The following is a 20,943-nucleotide window of genomic DNA, read 5'->3' on the forward strand; positions in this document are numbered from 1 at the left end:
GGACAAGGATATCTTTTTCGACTTTACAGCTTTCCTTCCTTCAGTTTCGTTTGCAGCTTCAAGCCTGTTTCGGGCAAATGTCAACTTCTTGCTTGGAAGATTTCCACAAAACTCATTTGATAGCACCTCGAATTCAAGAGAATTTATGATCAAAGCCAAATGTCAAGCAAGGTTCAGTTGTCTTGAAGTTGTATGAAGACTTGCCTAAAGAATGAAGGCAATTAATAAAGTTGGCTTCACCTCGCAAGGTCTACTATTGTGAACAATTCAGCTTTGAGATTCATCTGGAGAACGTGAATTCACTTTGCATCGCTTCTTCAAAGTGCCTGTAAAGAAGGCAAGCCTTTAAACAGGTTTATCTCTAAACTACCTTTTCTCTGAGGCTTGCATTAGAAAGGCTGGCAGAAGCGCAAGACAGGAAAGAGTGGGTGCCACTAGGAAGCAACATGAATGAGCTCTTTCTAGTTTATGCATGTCTAGTTTTGCACTCATTTTCCTTGCATAGCAATGCTTAACAAACTCTGCCTGTTAGAGGGCTGGACATACTTGTAAAACGGAGGCGAATGAAACGAGATTTGCACATGTGTTATTGTGAACATGTCTCCTCTGAAAGGGAGCCCAGGCAGAGCTGGCCATTGACTGAGTGTAGGTTACAAGTTTGAACTGCTTTTAAAGCGGCATATGTGATGTGTCTGACATATGTGCCACTGCCATCCCATGCACAGTTGATGTGGTTCGTGTAAGAAGCTGCTGAAAACAACGCCGAAATTTGAAGCTGGTTCGAGTATCCACACTTCTCTTTTACAAAGAAGACGGGTAGAGTGTACTTAGGTTAGTTCAAGGTGCCTTTGAAATCAAGCGATGATCGAATAGTTCTTATTGTTACTTTGTTAGTGCAGATGCCTGCAAAGGAAAGGTAATGTCTGCAGCAGACTTGTCTGTACAAGAGATCCTGCTGTGGAGGAACCAGCTTCGAAGAAGCTACATGCAGTGATTGGTTTTCAAGTGTTTAAAGCTGAATTGAGCTGAAATGCAAAGCTGGTTCGAGTATCCACACTTCTCTTTTACAAAGAAGATGGGCAGAGTGTACTTAGGTTAGTTCAAGGTGCCTTTGAAGTCAGGTAGAGAAGCTAGCTTCGAAGAAGAAATCAAGCAGTTTAATTTTTGGTGTTTGAAGGTGAACTTGGCTGTAAAGTAAAGTCCAGAAAACATCTCACTGTGCAGAAGCCAGCAAAAATAGAAGCTAGGCAGAACAAGTTTGAAGCTACTGATGCCCGTAGAGGAATATTTAGCACTCCCTGCATGCTTCGCTGATTTGCCAGTAACACAAAAATGATTACAGTCAGCTTACTTCTCAAGTATACTAGTAGCCACGATTTCCCCGAGGTGAGCTCCACACGAGGGTACAGGTTTTAATCCGGTTTGCGCATAAAAAATGAATGAAAAGAAAAGAGAAAGAGGGAAAGGGAAAAAACAAAAACAAGTCTGGCAATGTGTTCGAAAGTGCATTGTTACAACTTTGACGTGTTCTAAGATGGAAGATGATTTTAGCAGACCAGGCTGGGTGAATTGACCTCCAGCTTCCACATGCACTCTAACGAGTGAACAAATGCCACGTGCAGCAAAAAGAAAGGAGTATGCTGCTCCCCGACAGCATTTGGGCTCCAGTCACAGAGGGTGTATTCCCAGTGTTGAAACGATGCTACATTCCAAAGGTGAAGAAAGTTTTAACGGCAATCAACGTGCTTTCCCAACGTCATCCCAAGAAAGGACTTCCGCATGATTACGATTGGCCAGTGCACTTCCAACTATGGGGCAATGATGATGTGGCGAAGTCTGGCCACAAGGTGCGCGGTGTCGGCGAAAGAAGACGTGTGAGCTGTGCATTCAAAAGAAAATAAAAATCAGTCTGAAGGGTTAGCCTTGCAGGAAACAGGAAAGGCCTTGAAGAGGCCTTTCCTGTTCTCGCGACAATGTCATTGCTGCAAAAAAACTAGTAGCACACAGTTTTAATTTGAATGTGGGATTTACCTCTGCTCATAAACTACTACATAGTACATACACAGCGCATAGTGACAGGCCAAAATTTTCCACCTAATGTGCATGGTTAAATTTTCTCCAGAAGCGCTGCAGTCTTTCTAGGTCTGCACTTTATAAAGAATGCTACACAAATGTTGATACGTCTTTATTGTGTTTTACAGCAGCGATAAAAGTGTGCCTCGCCTCAGAGGCCGACTGTTGTTTCTAGTTGTAAACTTTGTTATTTGACTAACAAAAGGCTATTTCTTAAACCTGCACATGTAGAAAGAAACCACCAATATCCACCAGAAAAAGAAAGCCAATTGTCGATGTAAAAATATGGAAGTCACACTGGTAATACATCACCTTATCAGTGCAATGAACTTCAAAAACAGAATGTGCAGGTGTAACCTTATAAACAGCTGCTATACGTTTTATAAATCTGCATGCTTTCATCTTGTTTTTCTTTTTTTTTCATAGCAAGTTTTTAAATAAATAAAACAAAATGACTGTTACCCAAGAATGGAGCCATGAGTGCACGATAACCATGAAGGAGGTAAATACATTATAACAATAACAACACATACAATTACAGAGTGTCAACAAGAGAATAGGCACCAGAATTCTGATGCACGTTTGGTCATGGTATATTGCTGTCAAACACACGTTGTACAGCATCAGGACAATGCTATAATTCTCTTTTAGCAGCAAAATAGGTGAACACTGCATATATTAACAAGCACAGGTAAAAGATATCACAACTCACAGGCTGATTAGGTAGCAATTGCATGGACAGCTTTAAATATAGATGAAATACAGCAGTCTCCACTATATTCCATAAGATCGGCCCTGACAAAAAAGTAACTCAAGTACCCACTTCCAATGCAAGCTTATATGTTCAGGAATGTGGGACTTGGAACATAACATCATGGCGCAAAACTGACAGGCTTCATGACTTGCAATAGGAGATATGCTACTAAATAGAGAATACCAATTAAAACTGCCTGGATCAAACAATTATAAAATTATAGTAAACTAATGCATCAATAACCAGCCCACACAAGCAACTGCAAATGGCATCTAGTTCCACATGCAAATTTTAACCAAGAAAAGGCGTCCCACAGAAGCTGTACCACCAGATACTACAGCATGCAGTCCCATAACTTGTAACCCAGTGTGAACATCTGGACATCTGAACATTTGAAAAAATGCTATGAATGCATACCAGTAGGGTTTTCAGGTATCTCCTTGGCAAGAACCCTGTTTATCACAAAGGTTGTGATGGGAATCTCATTGCAGTGTCTCCTAACAATACAAGAGAGAGGCACTGTTAAATCTTGGTGCACAGTGAAACACAACAAAAGCCACCTTGGCCATGGTCAGCACAACACTGGGATGCAGTATTTCCAAAATCTTCACAAGCTTCGATAAAAACAGTGAATTCGTATACGTGTAGCATTTGAACCTTTTGGGATGTGAACATGATTACACTGTGGGCAACAATTTTTATCTCACAATGATAAGCATTCATGAAAATGTTGCGACCTTACACGTATAGCATTTACACCTAATGGAGTGTCAACAAGATTACACCCTCCAAGGAGCAATTTTTATCCTACATCACCTTCTGTCATGCATGTCAGAGGAGGCAAACAGATACAGGTACAATGTTGACTACTGCGCGACAAAATTACACTCTGAATTGTGCAACAGCGTCAAGATTGAATCATTGGGACAATTCATCAATGTGGGAACGATAAGAAACCAAGATGTAAGGAGCACCTGCTTTTAAATAGCCTGTTATTTTCAAGCAGTCATACAGCACTGATGGAAAATGCAGAAAAGCACAAACTTCCACACAGCCTTCCATTTTGTCTGTGAACTATAGTATTGGGGCAACATGGCACCCACACTGCTTAGAATGCTGTTTCTTAGATAGGCATTTATGTGCACAGAGCAACCGAATTCAAACAGACCATTAATGACCAGACTTCAGACTACATTTACCTAAATTATGCCGAGTTGTGTTAACCAACTTTTATAAAAAACCTCCTAGCTCTCATTCCTGAAGATGCTTGCTAGAATAGTAATGTTGCTTAAGTATCCTAAACGTCCTCATACTCTATTCTCCCTCCTCACCTATAGCTTAACTTGGCATCTTTCTGCTTATACACAGACTGTCATGCAATATGCTACGCTGTCTAGGCCTCTTCAAGCTCGGAAGTGTTCCCATTGAGCCAAAACATGGCAATGATTGCAATATAGCTGAGCAGGCATCGTAATAAAAGATTACTGTAAAATGCAGGCCCGAGAATGTCAAATGACATGAGCTTCGATCTATGCACAAACACATCTACACACTACACTAAACATGACAGGAATATGTGAGAATGCAATAAACAGCTACATAAACTCGCAACATCCCTAGGGATGATCATTCTAGGTTTCCGTGCAATGTGAGATTGAGAGAAATGTGTATGTCAGCTCATGACTCAGCGTGGCAATCACTCGGTGGTCTTCTCGGCAGTGTGGCCCCTAGTATGGTAGAAATTCAATGCATAGAATGAAACTGATGCCAGAAATGGCAAAACAAAGATCCAGCCTAATGTGACATCGAAACAAGTTAAACCTTAATGCACCAGTAAATCAGGTTAGTAGCTGGTTAGCTGCCACCGCATTTGGGTATGTTTACTGCATCCCATGCTGTCAGCTCTGATGCACCAAACTGTTTCTTGTACACCTGAATGCGATTTTGAGCATTACAGTAAATGTTGATGTGATTGCAGTCACAGAGCATGCAAGCATGGAGGTACTGGGCCACTAGCATTAGGCCTATACAAGCTCAAAGGGCACTAAACAGAAATATCAATTTGACCCCACACAGAGCCGAATGCATCTCTAGCATGCTGAACTTGACACCTCGATATTCTTATTACAGCATGGAAAAGTTAACAGAACTCAAACGGCAGTTACGATTGTGTAACACAAATGTTTAAAAATTAGCTATGGTGTGGGCTAGGCATTCTCGCTCCCCGATTGTAAGCTTGCCAAACTGCTTGAGGGTCTGAAGGTCCTGCTTCCTCAATGACATTTCAGGTTAAATGACATATTACAGCATGCTGGCTTAAGCTTACACTCCTTTCCGATAGCTTGCTCACTGAGCAAGCCATCGCTACCGGCACTGCCGTCAAAAGATACACGCACACTGTGGCCAACTCCATGCTGCCTCCAACTCACGAAGGGAAAGGCCCTCGAGGCTTGACCGCACCACAGCAAAAATTGTACAATACTACGGGTACAATTAGTGAGTTCTACTACCCCTGATGTGCGAGTGGCAACACTAACTGGTGGTGTTGTGGCGACCCGAGCTCTGCGTCGCATGATTAAACTCTCCTCTCTCATTGGTGGAAGCACACATGGCATCGCATGCACTTCTCCCAATCGATGTGCTGCGGACAGCGATGCCAATGATGGCGATACAAAACTGAGGAATGAGCTAAGGAAAGATATTGATAAGCTGGAGTGAGTTTTGAGCAGGTGACAGTTCAGGAAGCCAATTACTAATTAATGTTTACGCACATTATTATTATTATTTTTTTTGTAGAGCTGCACCTTCCATGACCAGGAATAAATGTTAACAAATTGTCCTAATTTTTCTAGATGAGGAATGGTGGCTGGGCTTTGTGGAGTAAAGCAGGATTGGTAGATTACAGTTCTCAAAGACAAAAGGTCATATTTGCAGCTAGAGGGAGGAATACCACACAGTATAAAACATAAACGACAAGGGCAGTAATTTTCACACTTGTCTGTTTTTTACTGTGTATATGTCTTTCAAGCAGCAAATATGTCTTTCAGGAAATACCAGTTTGACCAAGAACAAGTTCTCATGGAATACCAAACAGGCGAGTCCTACTGGGAGCAAGGTGGAAAGGACGCAAAATCAAAACATGGGTAACAACACAACCGTGCAATTTGTCCATCAGCTCCATGTAGTGTCCTACATTCTGACAATGCCTGCTAGGTGCTTGTTGGTTAAATATAAAGAATGATTGTGTACCATTCAAACTCGTTTTCTTCGGCATGGAAGGAGCCAAAACATGTGAAAATGCAGTGACATGCGCAACATCACATTGATATCACTGCTGCTCCAGTAATGGTGTAAACTTCGAGAAGCTAAGTTTGAGCTGCAATTTCTCAGCTACATTTATTATTTCAGCAGAAAAGACAAGCAGATTTTTTAATGAGTAACTCACCAGTATAAGCTAATTTAGCATTTATCTTTCGTGTGCCATTAAGCTTAATTCTATAAAAAGCAACAAGAACCTGTTGCTTTTTATTCAAGAACCATAATGTCCATCAATACCCGTAATGGGCTACACTTGACTATAATGTCATATATCTGCAATATTTATCTACCTGTGTCACCTAAATATTCAAAGCAAGCACCTAAAACAGCCTACGAGTGAACACAAAAAGTACGCTCAGGTGTTTGACATGTTTTCCATGCTAAAAATGATATACAACATGAAATATTGAGAATGGGCACTGATCCTCTTCATTTCATGTTGTGTTCCATATCTAAATTGAGGCAACCTACTGTAGCTGGTGTACTTCGTGAGATGTGACAGCATGTGGAAAATGTAATGTGCCTGTAGAAGTTGCAAAACTTCACATAGTTGTGACCACTTTTAAGTAGTTAACAGACAGATTGCCCTTCTATGTACAAGAAACAACTTTCAGTCTGTCGCTCTGATGTGCCTTCCAATGCTAATTGCCTCATTCCTTGAATCCCAGATGTGGCGACATTTCACGACACTGCCTACATTTTTGATCGAATAAGCTTGTCAGATTTTGATGTAGTATTGGTCCTGTATGAAATGTTTATAATGGGATGACCTTTAGAGGCATAGGCCACAATTTTCTAGCAATTATTACTGCACTTATCATCCCCTGTTCATGGCCAGCTGATACCACTGATAATATGGGCAGAGCATTGTTCTGACCACTGACGAAGCCCAAATAGGAATAGCATTGAAAAAAGCGTCGCTAGAAAATGCCAGCCCTGGATACAGTATGTCCCTACTCATACAACAAATGTACACCCAACCAACAAGCCACATTAGTTAAGAATCCACAAACTTAAGTTTGAGCCTCACAGGTGCATCAGTGGCTCAAACACCCATATGCTGCTCTTTCAAATGGCAGGAATCTCAATAGCTTTTATGCACATTTCATCAAAGAGTTGTTCCTGCACACTGCAGAAGTAATCGTAAGGCAATACAAAAATAGCAGCCATGTGCCACTACATTTGAGAATATGTTAGCCGGGGTGTCTCTTGGAATAGTTTTAAAAGTCAGTATTTGACGATAGTTTCACACCGTCGCTTAGATGGCAGCTAGGATTGGCGACCGATTAAGCCCAAATATCTTACAGGGTAAAAAATACGTAAAGGACTAGTGCAGTTATTACCACTAGGATACATGGGCCAATCAATCAGTGGCCTTCTACATGCAAGCCACAAAGAAACCTAAAATATGGTTAGAACAGGTGAACACGAATGGTAAACATTACAGTGAAAAGTGCACCAGAGCTAACACCTATATCTAGTTGGTCACATAAGCTAAGAGAACATGCTCAACATTACACTATATATTACCTAAACTGATGGTTACTTCTAGATGTTGCACAGCTTTGGATTCCATGGCATTACAATTCCGCACTCATTGTACCGAATGCAACACCAGCGGCCTAACGGTTGACTGCCCAGTGGCCCTCAGAGAATGAAGAAATATGCAAAATATAGACAATAGCAACTGGTGTTTCATGAACTCATACCTTTTCCTGCTACCTCTACTAAGCTGTTCTATGTCGGTGCCTAGTTTTGATTATGCTATAGGTAAGCTAACAGTGCCACAACCTAATCTGGAGAGACAAAACATCTCTTGTGGAGCACAGATGTAGTCATGCAAGAGTTCAGTATGATAGGCAGTCTGCAAGAGGCATTCATGTTTTAAGTACATGCAATGGTGGAAAATGTTAATGTTCAGTGTTCAACAACACACAAGATGACAGACCAGCTCAAAGCCTTCAGTTCAAATATCACCGCATTACAATTTGCGCAGCATGCACGACAACCCGTCATTCCCATGCAAGCGGCTACCACAATGGAACTAACGCACACCCGGCCAAGCAACAGGCACGCCTGTTTTGCGGGTAAGATTAACCATCATCGTTCTGAATAACTCGCGGAAAAAACAGCTCGGCCGGGAGCGTTACGCCAACGAGACCTGCAAGAGCTAGCTTGAACTGACCTGCGCTTGCCAAAGACACGACAGCAGCTCGGAGACAAGGCTGGCTGTTGACAGGTTACCAACGTCACTGCACTTGTGGGTGCATAAAACATGTGCACAATCAAGACGGCTGGTCACAGAGATCACAAGACGTCATTAAACATAGAGAGTTCATAGACAGTGTCAGTTACGGCATGCCTCGCAGTCAGTGGTCTCCCACCGCCCACAAGGCACCAGCAGCCAAGAAGAAAGGCAGAGAGGTGCGTAATAGTCGATATGCTTCCCAGTTGAAGGAAGGCTGGACGTACAGGCCGGACAGATTAGGCAGCGCTCAGGAAGTCAACATTCTTTGGCGGGAGGTTCGGCAGAAGGTGACAGATGGCAGGCAAGCTCAACTGGTAGACTTCTTGTCTTGCGACTGGCGACCTTCTGATCTCTGCCTCATGTCCTCTTTCGACGAGAGAAACAACAGTGGGAACATGCCCAGAATGCAGCCCAGGAAGACACCAACAGCTCTTCCCTGCAGACAGAAGAGTAGAACAGCCAGTGTTGCCATGAGATCTACCTCATTGTACTTGTGTGCTGGTTCTTTATATGGTCGAACTATACCGATTCGCCCAATTTTTTGTTTAGCTGAAGACCTAACTGATCAAAGCTTCTTTGTTGTTGTTTTTGTTGTTAGCTTGTAAATGTTGCTACCAACTTCCAATTGCCATGCTTATTGGCACAAAACATTGCAGACACTTACGGTTGGTTCAAATTCTAGAACCCACGTGGACGTGTAGAGCGTTCAAGTGAACCTTCTACTATAACTTTATTGATTTGCACATTTCTCACATGCAAATACATCCACTTGGAGGTGTTTTCCTGGCATAACGTGGATGACTACAGTCATTTGTGAATTTCTACACAGGTGGTTTTGAAACTATGGTTCATGGACTTCCTGAGGGACCCTTGAGAGAATTTAATGGCATTCACAAGTTCAGGTTTACAGGTACGTCACTGATGAACACAGCCTGTCAAAGAAGCTAAAAGGGCATCTGGTGAAGCGTTTGTGAAGTGACTGCACTCTGATGGCCCTGATCAAGGACTGAAAACTCGAAGCTGCCTTCTACGAATGCAGCTTCACAAAATTGGATACAAAGGACAGAATGCAAGTGTTCATCACTTGCATTCTGCGAAGAAAAAAAAGAAAGGTCAGCACATTACTGCAGTTAGAAGTGATAGCCTTTTAGACCAATGAACGAAGCTCACACGCTTGTGCATTTCCTACAAACAGACCTATCTTAATATTGCCACATTGTAGCGACGGTGAAGGATCAAGCACTGCCAAGTGCATAAGTTAAGAACTTGATTATTGGGTGAACTTGACCCCCGAAAAACAAGCAACACTCAAAGCACAACAATAACAGCAAGTAGATATAAGAATTTTCTGATACAGTCAGTGCGTCTTACCCCAGGCAAGAAATTGATAACATTGATAGTCCAGTAAAACATGGTCACTGTCAAAAAAGCAAAACAATGCATGTGCGATGATATGTCTGTTTCTGCCAGTTTACCCAATTGGTGTATACAGTTGAAATTAATTACAATAAAGTCCCATACGACATGAAAATAAGTTTGTTACATCCTACATTCGTTATAAGCATACTTTTGTTACCCGGATATTGATAAGAAGCATTCTAGATTTACCTCGTATCTGATATTCATTATATCTCATTATATGCATGTTAGTTATACGGAGGTTTGGCTGTAGCTCGAAAGCAATGTACTCGTAAGACGTTACCCAAAATACAGCCCCTGTACACGCGGGTGTCAAAGCAGCAACACTCACAATGTTGGCACTCCATCGGGTGGCAGCCAATTCCAGCTGAGCAGGGCTCAGGCTCGGAGCCTGGACACCAACCTTGACTGCTAGTTTCTCCACGTACCAGGCAGACCTACGTGGTAGAAAAGGAGGTTCTAACTGTTTTTACACAATGCAACATGCACAGCTCTGCAGTTATAAAACCTAGTCAGACCTAACCTACACTCTAAAAACAGTTGCACCCATTGGAGTGTATATTTGCCGCAAAACAATAATCGTCATCTGTCTTGTCCGCATTTCCTTTCTTTAACGCGCCAAGCCCGGTACTTCCCAGTAACGAACGGCATGTGCGTTATCAGCATGACATAGCATTCCCGACAGGAAAGTAACGAGCGCAGCGTTTTCAAGAAAGAAAATGCGGGCAAGACAGATGACGATTATTGTTGAGTGGCAAATATACCCTCCAAAGGGTGTAAACTTTTCTTAGAGTGTAACCGTGAGGAAGAATACGCATAAAATTTTTTTCTCACTGTATCGTTAACACAGTTGACTACCGTTCCTTCGATGTTTTGCTAATTCGGATTCACTGGAAGGTCCCGGCAAGAATTCATACATTACCATATTTACCATAATTCACACAGCCTGTCAAAGAAGCTAAAAGGTGTGGGGATGCGTGACTCTCACACGTCCCCTGATATGTTGTTTTTCAGCATAGCTCCCGTCTCCTGTAATCCGGCTTCGCTGCATGGCTTGATGCCTGCAGCAGTCGGTGTGGTTGAAGTGCATCGCGAGAGATGGCGTGAGTGTGGCTCTGCTAACGCCAACTAACAGCGGGGCTACTTGAGCGCGGAAAGGAGAAGGCTCTTCCTGTTTGGCTCGGGTTCGGCAAATGGTGCGGACATCCCGCGAGTGCACCGATCCATGCTTCTGCGAGACCGTCTCGTGAGGCCTCGTTCGAACGCACCACCATTCGCATGACCATACGCACGAATGACCAAGCGTTGGTGTCAGGCAAGGAGCGAACATATTCACTCGTTACCCGGTCGCGGTTAGTTGGACTTCCGTGGTTTGTCGCGCGTACATTGTTGTAATGTCATTTTGGTAACTCCGGCATCGTCACATCGTCGTCGTCATGCCATTGTCATCATTGCATCATCATCATTCCATCTTCATTGTTTCATCGTCTAATTTTTCCATAGCATTTCCAGTGCCTTTATGCCACCATCGCCATTACATTGCAGTCATTGTCACCTGTGGGGCGCTCAACTCTTGCACGTCCCTTGGTGTTGTTTTTCCCGCAGGGCTCTCACGTCTACTGTAATCCGGTTTCTCTGCGTGGCTTAGTGCCGGTGGCGGTCAGTCTGGTTGCAGCGCATTATGAGAGATGGCGCGACTGTTGCAGTGCTAATGCACCTAACGGCAGGGTTAGTCGGGCGCAACCGGGAGTAGGCTCTTATTTTTTGGCTCGTGGTCAGCAAGCTGCACGGACGTTCCGCATGCGCACTGATCCGTGCTTCTGCAAGACCATCTTGCAAGGCCTACACCGGAAAGGATGAACATGATCGTTCAAGCGGGCCACCGTTCATGTTACCGTACATGCGAACGACCAGGCATTGGTGTCTAGCATGGAGCAAACATATTCGCTCGCTATCCGGTTGCGGTGAGTCGGCCTTCTTTGATTTGTCGTGCACCCATCAGCACGTTCTATATGTTGCGAGTCGGCTAGCAGGCATTAGTGTATAAAGGTGCAATAAATGCCCTTGTGATTGTCTGCACTACTGTGTTGTTGTTCCTTTGACCCAAGAGCCCAGATCACAGCCCCACATCTGGCGCCCAACGTGGAGCAGCCCCACACATCATACCATCGTCATCGTCGCGTGGTCATCACATTTTGTCGTTGTCATACAGTCAGCTTCATGGCGTCACGGTCATTCCATTGTCGTTCCTTCGTTGCCATGTATAGCACGTCAATGATTGAGTACAAGCTTACGTTGAGCAAAGTGGATCCCAGTGAAAATGTGCTTGACTGGGTCGTGTGGTCTCTACTTGCAAATGATCAGTAGGCTCGAACAGTATTCTTTCTTCACAAATATTAATGAAAGCTTCTCTCAAACATATTCCCACAGTGGATGGGATCCACAGATATTGTTAATACAATTGTTCTTTACAAACCATCACAAGCAAACGTCAATTACAATTGAGCCTCACAAATTTTTTTTAGACTAGTATACAGAATTCTAAAAAACTGCCTTTGGTAGAGAGTATGATTCTAGTTCTTGAGGTGTATTAGCCAACGTAGTGGGCGTTACTTGCAAGAGAAATTGAAATGCATAATCAACTAATCAACTAATTTGCACTAATTAAGTTTCTAACTTATTACTTTACGGCACACATTTCTATTTACAAATTGTAGTCCCTGAGCTTGCACAGCATGTCACCTTGAAACTAAATGCAAACCATGTGGCAGATTGTGCTGTCTCAAGTCGCAGGCAATGCTTTTTATTAAATCTAACACATCATAGAAGAATGCCTACGTTACAGAAAAACCTGCTCTGTTCATATTGTTGTTCACATAAGGCACCAAGACTGAAGTATTTCTGAAGTCTAGCACAAAGGTGGCTCAGAAGTCTTACCCGATTCCAGCAGCATCTGATATGGCATTCCCCAGGCCGGCAGCTGGAAGAAAAAGACAAGGGCAGTGGTGTATTTTGATGACAGTTTGATAGTTTTGTGCACTGATCACACTGCAAATGTCTGATGCACCCTTTTAAAAAAATTTGAAATAGCACTATGAATTGCTTCCTACATCTTCACTGGCTCAGTTACCACTGTCTAACACTAGTAATTCTCAGAAGTTGCATCTTGAGCAACTGTAAAATGCATTTATGGGTTCCTCCACTGAGTGACCTCCTGAGCACTCACCACAATCATCTCCACCATTTTTTCTTCTTTTTTTTTACTGCCGGGACTACTGTGCTTATTTCTGAAAGCATGTAACAGTGAATAGCTCATTAAAGAGCACCTATACAGGCAGCTGTGCTAAGAAATTTTTAAGAAGTGCTAAGTTACTTCAGTGTAGCGAGTCATGAAAATCAAGAAATAGCATACCAACTCTCAGGACTCGGAAGCCTGAACTGTTCTGTGCATAGTCATCACCATGTGTGCAACACATCATGAAAACTTGCACTTTTTTGTATCAAAATTGCAGCTGTGATCTCAAAGCTCAGCTTCTCTTATCAAGCAAACAGGCAGCAGGTCTACAGGGAGGCAACACTGCTTTAGTTCAAGCCAAAAAGAACAGAAACAAAATAACAGAGGAAGGCTTCAGCACCTGCCATTGTAGAAATGCCCAGTCCAATGCCAATGGTGGTGTCAATGTAGTCACCCTGAACAAAAGAAAGAAAAAGCATAAACGTTAAGATCACAAGAAAACATTAGCACATATACAAAAAACAAGATAAGATAAAATTCATTCCAAGTAGCCCACAAAGCAAGGCCAATGTGGCCTAATTTGGGGCCTACTGTAAATAGGGGCAGCAGGTATGTATCACCTTTCTAGTTAAACAACTGGTTTGTTAGCATCGAAATTTTATACAAAGGTAGCGTTTCACGGCAGGTTCAGTTCAATACAACATCTGCAGGCACGCTTTGGATATTTCATTCACAATAAATCTCAAGTGCATATTGTCAGCAGTGCAACCATTACAAAATGCAGATTTTGTTGCAAAGATACCGTGGCACCATCTCTCGCCGCTGCGACAAAATGCAGCATTTGCCATAGCGGCAACAGATGGCGCGATCATTCCATCAACCTTGCTTTAGGGCACGGTGACCAAATCTCGCTGTTGAAAGGCTCAGCTGCGTTTTAGGTTTTCCCCTGAATACAGCAAGACGACAGCGTTTTGTTGATCGGCCTATCATATGTAGTAAACATGGCCCTCGGCCAAGTACTAGTTAAAAATTGGAGATTGAGCTGCACCGAATCAGCCAGCGCTAGCGCTCGCTTGTGCTTACACCAGGATAGCTCACCACCTAGACATGTTGAAGTGTAAGTTTTGAACCGAAATCTTAAAAATCATTTTTTAATGCAATTTTGTGACCCACAGCTCCCCTTAATGTCTACTTTATCTCAACATATAAAAGGGGCCCTGCAAAGCTCCTGAGAAGGCTTGTTGGGTAGCAACGAGAGCATCTTCACGATGTGGCTATTTCGTGCACCTTGTGTGACAAGACGTGACGTCGATGTGTGGCACTTTGATCACTGGTCAAAAATGTAACATTTTATTTACATTCACAAGATATTGGAAGTGCTGCAACAAAAGCTATGGCATTGCATATGAAGCCATTTCAATTATCACCGAATTATCACACAGCCACAAGCAAGGTGTCACAACCAAGGGAACAACGCACCAACAAGCAGAGCACATGGCACACCAACGGCTGCCTCACGGAAGCAATTGCAACCACAGAAGTGATGCATGGCCTCCGAGACTGGTGCGCGTACCACCTGGTTGTGAAGGCCATGTTAACACCATCAATGAGCTGAGAATGCTTGGCAACCATAGCATGCCAACTTACTCTACGTAACACTGATGCTTTGCGGCTATTGGGTTCCATACTAGGACATGGGAGACTGAAATGTGGCAACTTGAAAGTTGAAGTTGACGGTAACTATAATTTTGCTTGTATTCTGAAGTTTCTGCAACCGATAACTTCGGTTTGTGTGCATTATCGTAATTTGTTTTGCTCTTGGTTCTTTGAAATGCTAAAAATATTGGCCTCCTAGAGCGTTGCAGGGCCCCTTTAAGCAGGAGAGGAGAGAGCTTGTAGGGAACTGGCTAACAAGCCAGAGCTGGGTGAAGTGTGCGAATGAGGGAGCTTATCCAACTTTGACCAGCCATAGCCATGCCATAACTCACGACATATGTTGAGCAATGACTAGCTTCAACACGAGGATTGCCTCGTGCACACTAAAGTCATCAAAATTAGTAGGCTGAAATTAGTTAATAAGATAATTGTGTCTTGCGATGCAGTGTGCAATGATCAATTGCATGATTTGCACCTGGCCAGGAGGGAAATCTTACACCATTCACATCACAGTCCACAAACACTCCACGCTAGGTAACCTCACATGCTAGACGATGACCATGAAAATAATTTTTGCTTCTTGAAGGCTTCCACTCCCCATAATTTTTTAAATACACAGATCAAATAGGCTGTTACTTACCGCTACAATCATGATGAAGTTGTCAAGGAACCCAAATCCCACAAATGGCAGGGCATTGTGAATGGCTATCATTCTCAGCTGGGCAGCTGTGGGCATCGTCCCTTTCCCATCTGATAGCCAGCGAAAACAAATAAAAGCGCCATAAGAAACTGTGAAGCCTCTCAGTCTTACTAACATAATAATGGCAATTCAGAGCAAATTAGCAGTTTCTTGAACACCTCACGAGGATGCTTAAAGCTGAAGTCCACATGCTTTAGTTGTATTACATGAGGTAGCCATCCTATAGATGGCATCGTAGATCAAATAGAACAGCAATGTGAAATGCACAGAGTGAGACGTCTATAATTCACTAAATTGAGTAGCTTCCAAAGTTGCCTGCTAAACGTGAAATGGAGTATATGAGTGGCGTGGCGGCTCTTTGGCATGGCGGTTCTTTGGCACAGCTGGCATTGAGATCGTCATGATGCTGCTACAACCAGCACACTTGGACCACAGAAGAGTTCATTCTGCGGGAGTTCTCTCATATTGGTTTTATAGCTAGGGTAGCAAAGTAATAAGATACTGCCATAGTTTATATAAATTTTTAGTGTGGCAATGCTGCGGATGCAGCCTGTTGTTTCAATGGCATGAAAGCACCATTCGAAGATACAAAGTACAAAAACAATGTGCACATGGACCAGTCAAGCATGAAAAAAGTACCTCAAAGTGCACTTAATTGTGCTTTCGCTTGCACTTCATCACGCATAAATGACATTTAGTTCAGTGCTGGTTGAGGACTTGTCTCAGTCTGTCCTGCCACATTATATCTACTGGATATGAAGTGGCAAGGAATGAAGTACAGTTTATGCTTGCGTAAATCAAAAAAGAAAGTGGCTTTGTTTTGCACTTTGCGGCCTGACAGAAAATGCTTCTCAATAGGCATCAGGTACCGACACTGTGCTTTTTTTTATACTTTGCTTATGGAGAAATGACAGAACTGAATTTAGTGAGCAGCAAGCTTCATACTTCATACCTTCACGCTCGAGTGGCTCATGAAATTGTATGCTGTGCCAAGAACCGTAGTCGAACAAGGGTGGTGACTGCAATATGCAGTGCCTCCTTTCCTGTTTTTGCTCATGCCACATTAATTGGGATAAAATCATTAATCGAAAAATTGCAAAATTCAAAATGCCCCCCACAAGGCACTACTGGTAATAAATGCACCTCCAGCGCTTGTCGAATGGATGCCTGCCGAGGTGGGGCCGAGCCCCGCCTTAAAAAGTGGAGAGGGGGGAGGCGGGCCCCCCTGACTGCATCTAGCTTACAATTAAGACTCGGTCTGTAGGCAAGTCTACATAGAAATATGAAAATTCGGGACAGGCTGCTATATTCTCAAACGTAGGTGCATTGGGAAAAAACTAGCATACCAGGGGAAATGCTTGCAGTGCGAGACACGGTACGTAATTAAAGCCCTGTAGCGCCCTCTCTTGACGTGATCCTGAAAGTGCAATAAGGCCACATTACTTTCTGGCCGTCCATATCAGGGTGTCCATAAAACGCCAAGCATTCACTTTGCCCGCCATAAAGGCACCGCCTGGAGAGACTGGTGAAGGTCGCGCTAACTTAGACACATTGCAGGGAAGGCTCTGTTTATTATAGGTTGCCGGAAAAAGAACCACGAGGATAAACGCATGAAATGGGAACGTAAACAGCGCTCATGATGTAGCGCAGCAGAAAAATGTATATATATTGAGCGAACGGTAGTCGCGCACCGGATTACAATAACCTTTTTCCCCCGCTTTCTATCGTCGTTGTGCAGCACATTCCTAAAGTTAGATCCACTTCGCGGACACTCGCAGCCCACGCTAAGACGAGGCAATCAATAAAAATGGCAACGAAGTAAGTGTATACACGAAAAGGTTTCACATGGTGTGCATGTGACATAAGCGCGCGCGTATGTAAATATCGCAGTTAACCTCGCCCTTCAGTCTCATATGGGCACGAATAAAATTCACATCTAAGAGTTGTCTAACACGGTGACCACCCCGCTCCGTTCATATGATCACTCAATCCGAATGGGTTTCAGAGAAAGAACGGAAAGCAACATCCCATGTCGACGGACACTCGCAACAGGACACCTGTTGCGACGAGTTTTTCTTCCGCACGCTCGACGTATGTCAAGGCGTGCACAAATACTAAGTCGCAGTACAAGTACGTCTACGCAATAACACTCACTCTGCTCGGTTTTCTCAACGTGAATCGTCAGTTCTTCCATGAGAATCTTCCTCTCTTCGGGCTTGAGCCTCACGATCAAGTCCTGGGCGCGCTGCTTCGTGAGAATGATCTCGTGCGTTCCCGTGTGCTTTCCGACGCCATTGCTGTAGGCGGACACGCAGAACGATCGCAACAGTGCCAACGGCGCACTGCGATGCGGGTGAACGCGCGTGAAGGCGCCAAAAAGTTGCGACCCCGCCAGCCTGCAAGCCATCGCAGACGCTGTAGCAGCTGACGGAAGCAGGGTCGACGCCATGTTCGTCACAAAACGACGCCTGCCGGACGCCTACGGAAACCGAAACTTACCGTCGCGCTCCAAGAAACCAGTTTCATACAATAATTATTGAAACTCTATGCAAGAAACGGTCACAAAAGCAACTCACGGTTTGCGGAAGCGCTGTAGTGGAGGAAATCAGGGTTAGCCTGCACAACGTGGGTTTCTTTAGCGTAAACAAGGAAGGAAGCGCTTCACTGGATAAAAATGGCGATCCAGCCGCTAAGCAGACCTTAAACTTTTAAAAAATGCAGTCAAAGCCTCTCAAATTATTACTTAAGTTGTTTGAAGAATAACTTGTTCTGCAGCTATGCTGTGAACATGTACTCTTGATCTGTGCCATTAACATACCTTATTTGGATACTACCTTACTACCTTATTAGGTCACAGTGCTACACGCACACACAAAAAAAAATCAGTGGGAATCGCTGAAAATTAGAAACTGTTATTATTTTTTTATCAGTACTGCCCCAACTGGATGCAAGCAGAGAACTGGGGGATCACTGACATCTACAAAACTGCAAACAAGCTCTAAAAAATTTGACATTTCATGATTAAATTGCTAACAAAGGAGCTTGCTCGGTGCAAACACGACCATTGACTAGCAGCACAACTGCATCAATATGGTTAAAAGTGGATACGGAATGTTACCAAGTAGCAGCAATTACGCTTTCAAGTGTCCAATTTCCATCTCTATTACACCATGCAAGGATCAAACATGATGGAACAAACATGTCCGTTTCTTCCCTTTTGCCTTCATGCTGTTAGTTCAATATGACCAAACATACTATCCCAAACCTGCACTTTGCATCCCCACATCTACCGCCACCTAGACTTCTTTAACCTTGTATCAAATCAAATGAAATTCTCACAATTCAGCAGCAACACTCAAATTCAAAAAACAGTTTGGTTTAGAGTGTGAAACTAACTCTTCCCTATTTCGAAAGATGGAATAAACCCCAAGCCACTGTCTGCCACTTCCTCGGTTAGTTCTGGCACATGAATTCACTGCACATAGTCACAATATTTTGAACACAATTAGAGAAAGACTTGCACATGTACAAGACTCAATTTCTTTATTCACTCTTTCATTTGCAACACGAGGTAGACGGCCCTATCAAATGGCAATGCTGGCAGTGGCATCGTTTTTCTGACCACTGTTTCCAGCAGCATTTGAACATTATTAATGTTATTAGCTCAATAAGTTCGTGGCAGTGTTTAAACCTTAACCTCCACAAAAAAACCACAGATGTGGATAACGCTCTTGGCCCTTTGATTCCAGCTTGTGCAACATGTGCGACACGTTTACTGCTGGACATCACTACACCACTCGCAACCACATTAAGGCTGTAAGGCTTCAGTTTTCGCATCTGTAACACAGGCTGGGAAGCTTTATACAGGGTCAAGAAAAAAGCAGTTTCTGCGTGCGAGTGTTTAAATTAGTCCCAACGGGCATTCCGTTGCAGAACTGCAGCCAGTGATGGTGCCTGGTAATGGAGGTGCTTCCCTTCTCTCGGCAAAACAAAGTGCTCTTGGAGGAGTGAATAGCCAGCCACACTAGTGAATGTAAGGGAAATAGTTGAAATAACGAAATCAAAGGTACAGCATGCAGCCTCCCTCAAGACTACACAATTCACAAGACCACCTTTGAGAAACAATTTACAGCAGTAAGTTGACACGTCAGTCCTATCACAAAGCATGCTACGTGTGGCTGGCGTAGCAGCAAATCTCTTAGTGTTGCAAAATGGTATCCTTAGATTATGTGTTTATTTTCTTTGGCATCGACACAAAATGTCTGACCAAAAATAAATGAAGTACTTCACAATCAAAAGCAATCGTCTCAGAAAGCTTAAGAAAATGAAAGAAAAAAAGAACTTGTTTCACTTTTGAAACTTAAACAGGCTGCACCAACGTAACTATGCAAATGCACAGCAGAAAAGCCGTTCTTGCAAATTATGAAAGAAAATGGTCGCTACTTAAGAAACAGTCCACATTTTCATAAGAACCTTTCACAGAATCACGAACAGACCTACAAAATGAATAGTGTCCAGAGGGCTGAAGATCAAAAAAGGGAGGAATGCACTCAGCTCATCTCGACACAAAAAAATATTTTTAAAAAATATTCCCCACCCAGCAAAACTGGCAATATAAGCGAGTGCGCCCCTTCTAGATGCAAAAGTTCATGAAAACAATAACGTAGCAAAGGAATATTGACAACATGCACAGCCAGTCCAAAAACACACTCAAACGTTCGCATGTGCAGCTGTAAATGCTGCCCAATCACGCTTTCGCCAACGCACGGCGGTGGGCGACTTTCACAGCCCATTCGCTTAAGCACCAGCGCACACACTGTGTCGATTCTATTTCCTCTGAATCCAGATGTGCATTGTTAACCCTATTCTGGACACTCACACTTTCATCATAGTTATTACCACAAACTACCATCAAGCACACCACGACAATTGATACCAGGTAGCAACTTTATATGAACCATCACGGAAATCCTTCGTGAGAGCTCTTGCTTTTAATGTTTACTTGGGAATAAAGAGAACAGAAGGCCTTACCCAACATTTTGTGAGAAAAGGTAGTCTGCCATGCATCATTAAATTTAGCATCAAACTTGAATGCACTAGGGACGCATCATTCGATACCCTTCAGGACGAAACCTTCATGCTAGCGTGTTGGCAACGTCCTTCCAACTATGCCATGCCAAGGTGTACACAAAAATGTTACACCCTTAAGAGTAAAAGTGATAGCCATGGGACAAATCAAATGCACCTCTTGCTCTTTTTACACCTCTAAGGGTGCAAAATGTTTCGCTACCCCTGTACGCATGCCACAGAAGATAACCATCACAAATGAATCCCGAGTGCAGTCAGCCCACCTCCTACAATAAAATAAACGCCAAAACACCATTCACAGAACTTTACACATGGAGAGTGCACCAGAATGATCCATTTTTATAGCCCTGACATATCGAGTACCACCAATGTGCAAAACTCCGACTATCAAACAGGTGCGCCCGACTAGTTGCGTCTTTATGCCAAGTAAACATCCAGGCACGACAACACAT

At 43.3% G+C, this 20,943-nt stretch overlaps 1 protein-coding gene across 1 annotated transcript; it reads right to left on the bottom strand.

The window, feature by feature from the left end:
• Positions 1–2,172: 2,172 nt before the first annotated feature.
• On the bottom strand, positions 2,173–17,868 carry LOC135918708 (transmembrane protein 65). Its single transcript, XM_065452366.2, has 6 exons — positions 17,558–17,868; positions 15,344–15,453; positions 13,448–13,502; positions 12,750–12,792; positions 10,144–10,249; positions 2,173–8,829 (listed from the first exon to the last, which is right to left on the bottom strand). Exons 1-6 carry the CDS (start codon positions 17,850–17,852, stop codon positions 8,701–8,703), a joined length of 738 nt encoding a protein of 245 aa, XP_065308438.1. The 5' UTR covers positions 17,853–17,868; the 3' UTR covers positions 2,173–8,700.
• Between the last annotated feature and the right edge of the window lie 3,075 nt (positions 17,869–20,943).

The sequence above is a fragment of the Dermacentor albipictus genome, chromosome 6 (genome assembly GCF_038994185.2).
Source record: "Dermacentor albipictus isolate Rhodes 1998 colony chromosome 6, USDA_Dalb.pri_finalv2, whole genome shotgun sequence".
Classification (NCBI taxonomy): Eukaryota; Metazoa; Arthropoda; class Arachnida; order Ixodida; family Ixodidae; genus Dermacentor; species Dermacentor albipictus.

Excerpts from the sequence above, each read along its gene's own strand:
- LOC135918708 (XM_065452366.2), bottom strand. The coding sequence starts at position 17,852 with ATGGCGTCGACCCTGCTTCCGTCAGCTGCTACAGCGTCTGCGATGGCT. Across the intron at positions 13,503-15,343 it reads ACTTCATCATGATTGTAGCG|GGTGACTACATTGACACCAC; the intron begins GTAAGTAACAGC and ends TCTTTTGTTCAG. Across the intron at positions 12,793-13,447 it reads GGGCATTTCTACAATGGCAG|CTGCCGGCCTGGGGAATGCC; the intron begins GTGCTGAAGCCT and ends TTTTTCTTCCAG.